The 6,152-nt window shown below is 29.3% G+C and overlaps 1 protein-coding gene across 2 annotated transcripts in view; it reads left to right on the forward strand.

Annotated features, from left to right (window-relative positions):
* The window catches only part of LOC106477510 (brefeldin A-inhibited guanine nucleotide-exchange protein 3-like), a 128,862-nt gene that overhangs the window by 64,220 nt on the left and 58,490 nt on the right, over positions 1-6,152 (forward strand). For both annotated transcript variants that reach the window (XM_022381466.1, XM_022381467.1), the window contains exons 16-17: positions 1,265-1,455; positions 5,119-5,281. In XM_022381466.1, the coding sequence (XP_022237174.1) occupies positions 1,265-1,455; positions 5,119-5,281 (354 nt within the window). The remainder of the gene's footprint in view (positions 1-1,264; positions 1,456-5,118; positions 5,282-6,152) is intronic.

Genomic DNA, 6,152 nt, shown 5'->3' on the forward strand with positions numbered 1-6,152 from the left:
CTCCACATTCTTGCAAAATATTCTCCAAACCTTCATCTCTATTTAATACTACATGATCTTTTTTGCGTTTTATTATTTCTAACGATTCACAAATATTATTACCTATTACACTTTTAGGTTGAGCTATTATTTTAACATCTTATGTTATTCAATTACTAAACGAATTATTCATATGGAGTTAAAAACAAGTGTTAAATACTTTAGCTGATATTCTTTTAGCACCATGCATCCTTGATTCAGTATTTTTCAGTTCTTTACCTCTTTAAACTAAACAATTAGTATTTACTAAATAAATTATCAAAAAATTGCATACATAAGCATCATGAATTAATTGCAGCTCTTGTAATTATAAAGTGCATTATCTTCAATATTATTTTACCCAACTAACCTTTATAAAAGTATTTTTATTAGTATGGATTCGATTCCCATCCTAATACCTGTCATTTAGTAAGTATAATTATGTGAAGGCTCTATTAACAGTAGTTGTGAAAAGGATTTTTAGACATAGTTTAATTACTTTCTCACCTGATAAGTTTTTTGTTCAAAGCAAGCACTATATTCCTATTGTGATTGGTTTGTTGATTTTGTATGTACTGTTCACTGCCAATGGAAGTCTACATATTGCATCACATTGAGTAATTTCATTGTTTTGGCTTCTCATAGTACTTATTGTAAAGAACTGATTAAATAAATTGGGTTAAGTAACTCATTTTTTTATGTAATCCTAGCAGTAATTGGTAGGATTAATTGCAGTACTGATAGTATTTTTGTGTGATTCATGTGTTGTTAGGTATCCTGTAATTGACAAAGTTATGGATGCATAAGCAATGTGGTGCTTAAATAGTTTACAAAAATGTGTTTAAAAATCTAACTGGATCCATATGGACCACATCAATAATTCTAGGTTTAAGGTGACTTACTTTTTGCATTTTTAGCAAGTTCTTTTAAATGAATAGATGGTTTTAAAGTTCATGCCAATAAAATTGAAACATTTAATGATAGTCTAGACACTTCAGAACATGCCAATATTACAGGACTTCATAGACTCAAGGAGAAAACACATTAACTGACTGAATGAAAATAAAGGATGTAAGCAAGTAGTGAGGATTATTTTGTTTTTTGATTTTCTAAAATTTATTTTCCAAAACATATAAACAAAATACTAAATTTTTTTTTCTAATTCTTAGAAAGCAAAGTAGTATTTACAGGCACACAAAATAGTTGGAGTATAGTTTTAAAACACGTATTTTTCATATTTTACAAGGGATATGGCATTCACAGAGAGAAGAAATCACAGGACATAGTATCAATAAGGATTATGACTCATTATCACGCGTAACAATAGTGAATGCAGATGGGATTTACCTGGCAACCTTCTCTGCTTTACTGTTGAACCTGAAATTGCTGCGAAACAAATACTATATCAACCAGGAGCAGCCAATACCACTCACTGAGGTCAGTAGAGTTTACTGCATTTTTCTAACATTTATATTAAAAAAGTAGTCAAAATTGGATCATAAGTATTGAAAGACATTTCTAATGTTCTTCTTCAGTGAAACATAATTTTTATTTTATTTATAATAATCTTGTTCAGCTCTGGTTTTAATGTGTTAATCAAAAATGTTTAGATTAAAACTCTCCTGGTCATGTCCTCTACATGTGGAAATATCACATTTGCCAAGCACATGATTATGTTTACTTGATTAATTATTATTATTCACTAAATTTACATGATCTTTTATGTGTGTTTCTAACCACTTAATGATCAAACTGGTATACTTATAATCACATATAGAACATTTAAATATATATATATCACTTTAGATATTTTTAAGTATGAAATTTTGCCTTTATACCTTAAAAAGAGAGCTCTTTTTAAGGTATAAATACAAATATAAATGTAAACAATAAGTTGTATGAGATATTTCATAGATTCTATCCACAACTTGGTTTAAGAGTAGTTTATAAAACTGAAAATAGAATAGAATTTTAAATAAAATTCTATTCTATTCTCAGTTTTATAAACTACTCTTAAACCAAGTTGTGGATAGGATCTATGAAATATCTCATACAACTTATTGTTTACATTTATATTTGTTTACCCATATCTCATAATATTATAGATATTATTTGTTTGGAACATTAAATTTTCTTTGTTTAATACCAATAATCCAACTGTTAAAATTAAAATATATATAATCGTAAATATATATTTATGAGACACTTCACATTCACAACTACTATTATTATTCTATATCAACTGTATCAACAAAGGCAAGTTGATGTTTTTCAGGATCTTTCACGGCAAACCATTTAATTTTGTTTGATTATTAACACCTGCCACCAGAGTCAGCCCATCACCTTTTAGTACTAAACCTAAGATGGTTGACAAGGGGACCATTCTGGAAACCAATGATTTGGGGTTATTTCAATAGATCTCGATGAATGAAGCTTGACACTACTTCTAAAATGAAATATTAATGAAAATATGACACTCTGAAATCTATATCGATTATACTATGGTGGTACCATACTGGACATTACACCATCCTTCTTATATTTACTCTTCATTGCAGAAATGTAATTTTTAATCTGAGAATTGCTAGGGACATCATTTTGTGATGCATTGAGCATCTGCTTCAACTCTGCATCTTTGAGCTTTACTGTGTCATTGATTTCACAAAATATTGAAACTAATGATATCTTATATATGATTCCAATTCCCATGTTTGAAAATGATGATACTATTCTACCCATTGTTTTTATGTTTTGTCGTCACTGCATAATCAATTGATGAATCTTCAATTCAGCTGGTATATCCAATCAATTGGGATATCCTTGAATAAGTTCTTCCCTCATCCAACCTGAACTCGTGGTTTAGCTTAATCACTACACTTAAATCATCACATTCACAACCACATCTAGAACATTTCAAGCATGTTTCATTGCTACATCATTTTACTTTACATTTACAAGTTAACTTCTCCATGTTGTCTCTCATGGTCTCAGGTTAGGTCACGGGTCTGGTCCAGTGACCTAGACCTCAAAAATAGTGCCAAATGTCTTCTTTTTTTTATCTAATCAAAACAACCCTAAAACTTTTTAAGGAAGACTCTTTTTTTTTTCAATCCACATCAAGATGCTGGGCTGGCCCACGTTGCAGGTGTTAAGATACTGTAAAAATTCTCATATATGTTGAGGAACACTAAAAATGACAAAATTATCATCAATTTAAATTTCAATGGCAGTTTTTCATCACATTTCATAATGACAAAGAAACAAATTAGAAAGAGATGGTGTTAAGCTTGAACCTGTTGCAGCTCCATTAGTTTGAGCATGTGTGTATTATGTATTTTTTCCTTTCATATTAGGAGATGTAATTATTGTCATAGAAATATAAAATGTGAGAGTATGTTGAAAAGATATGAAATTGAAAATGTGACACTTCCTGAAAATTCATGTCTGCTGACTAGTTATTCCTCAGTTCATGGGTAGGTCCACTGGACCTAATCCATTTGGGAGAATTATTGTTTATTGTAATTCTGAGTTTACTCAATCTAACTTCATGAAAGTTTATATCTTTTAGTATTAGTATCTTTTAGGAGTAAAGTATTTCTACTAAAGATTTGTTTGGGAACTTACTTGTCAATTGGACTCGGACTCTGATTAGTCTGAGTGCAAGGTGATTTTAATATTAAGAATATAAATTCTTATTTTCATTTTACGGTTTTCATATTTCATTTACATCACCTCTAGAACCTCTTAAATGATTATCAGATGTGTTTTGTCAGTAAAACTTTATATTTTTTTCTGTTGTTTTTCTTACCCTAACACTAACTGTATACAGTCTCAGTCAATTTGACCAACTTTGTAATCACTACATAAAAAGAATGAAATAAAGCTAAATTATCCTTTTTTCTTTCTTGAATGACTGCATATTGTAACAGACAGTTAGTTATTTATACTAAAATCTTCAGTCCTATAACTTTTTGATAACTGCTTTTATTTAATTTTATTGTTTTATTACTCTTTGAACTATCGTTAACTACTAAACTAGCATAACAAAGCAATACATCACCTGGAAAAAGCATAGTGTAACTTATGGTAAACAAAGTATTGAATTACATCATGCTTGAGCAGCTCATGTGCATTTCTTGTGGAAAATTTTTTTAAAATTAAGTTTCCTTGTCTAACCTTGTAAGTTTCTCGATTTTACATTTCAGTTACTTTAAGAAAAATAAAAAATAAATACCCATAAAAACACACAAAATACATTATTATGTGTGGGTCTTGGCCTGGGTTATTGATGTTTCATCGAAACTTAGCCCTACTTCTTGGTAGTGCTCTTCATAGTATATAAAAATGTCTTAAAATTCAAATGTGCAGTTTATAACACAAAATATAAACATAAAAAAACAACAACTCCCAAATCTATTATTATTTAACTAGTTTTCTAAGTACGCTATAATTGGATAATAATGATTCTGGTATCTAACCAATGTGGTCTTAGCAATAGTAATAATGAAACTGTATGCCGAATAATTCAGAAACTGTCATAAGAATGAGCTAGCTTTAGAAACAGTTCAGTGAATTGAAATAATATCATTCTATTGGGTATAAATAATCTAATAGCACATGTTGGAAAGGATTATTGACATTTTTTCAAGACAGGATATTACAGGAGGATATATATTTCTAGTTTCAGTAAAGCAAAAAGTTTGAATGAATGGTTTAAATTTAGATTGTTTTAGCAGTATCTATGTCATAAGTGTGTAATTTATATTAAACTTAGAAGGGGGGTAGAAAGTATATCTAAAATGGACAATTTGGAATGAATATAACTGTAAAAAATTATGACATGCACACTTTGATCCCCACCTGGTTATATTTACTACCAGCACACAACTCCTGTACCTTAGGTTTAAGCCTAGTGTATTGAAAGTTTTAGTTATGTGTCTGAAACTCAAGTAAAATTAAAATGCAAAATGAAAATGATAATTTAAAAACTAAATGGAATAATTTTAAATTACGAATTGAATAGACATTTTATAACTTTTCTCAGAATAAAACAAAGTAAGATTATAAAATAAGGGATTGATATTTTCATTCTTTTTATAGCATGGATTTGTGGAGGAAGTTCATGGAAGTGGTGTTCTTGTATTTCTCTCTGCCACTTGGCTCGCAGAAGTGTATCAGCAGGTTCTAAAAGTAAACCTTCTAGAGGTTGCTAGTTATAATCCTATGTCTCCAGAAAATTCTGCCCTTATTAATCTTCTGACAGGTTTGTGCATTACATTACTTATTTCTAACTACCCCAAGATTTAGTGTTAGGTTTGCTCTATATGAAGAATTATAATTTCATTCTAAAAATTGTACTTAACTATATTTAATTATATATTCTAGAAATATACATTGAATCATACAAAATATGATTTTTTCTCCCCATAATACACCACTCATCTTCCTCCTTCTCTTAGTTAAAAAGTGGAAGTAGTTTGGAATAAAATATCTCTAATTTGAACCTTTTAACTTCAATAAAATTGTAGTTTTATCGATTTTAGCTAGTCACTGTTTCTCAACCTCCGTTGTCATGGCTTGATGTAATTGCCTATATCTCAGTTTTGAGGAGTCATAGGTTCGTGATCTAAACACATAATGAAAGATCTTTTTTTTTGGTTCTTTTCAACGTTATTAACCAACATAGCTTCAATTTCATTTGACTCGTGAAGAGATTCGCACAAAGTGAACATACCTCAGCTTGGTGATGTGTTGATAAAAGATGTTTGTAAACAACTTCTACCAAAATTACACTTCTGATATTCTTGAAGTTTCCAAAAAGCTTACTTGATCATTTTATACTTCATTTGAGTTATGATATTGCAGTATGATAGGAAAAGAAATGCTTTTTTTATAACAAGAAATGGTAGGCATTGTTAGAATTATTTCACACTCCATTGTGTCAAATTTGGCTTCACCAAGAAAGCTTCCACTTGTTAGACTATGTTTACATTAGGCTTTATTGGCCTAAGTAACTGCTTGAATGCCCAAAGAAAATCACCAAAAAAAAAAAAATAAAATATATATATAATAATAAGTTTAAAACTTAACTAGATAAACTAATTTAAAATTAATTTAGTACTTACCTTATAATT

Source organism: Limulus polyphemus, unplaced genomic scaffold, assembly GCF_000517525.1.
Source record: "Limulus polyphemus unplaced genomic scaffold, Limulus_polyphemus-2.1.2 Scaffold166, whole genome shotgun sequence".
Lineage (NCBI taxonomy): Eukaryota > Metazoa > Arthropoda > Merostomata > Xiphosura > Limulidae > Limulus > Limulus polyphemus.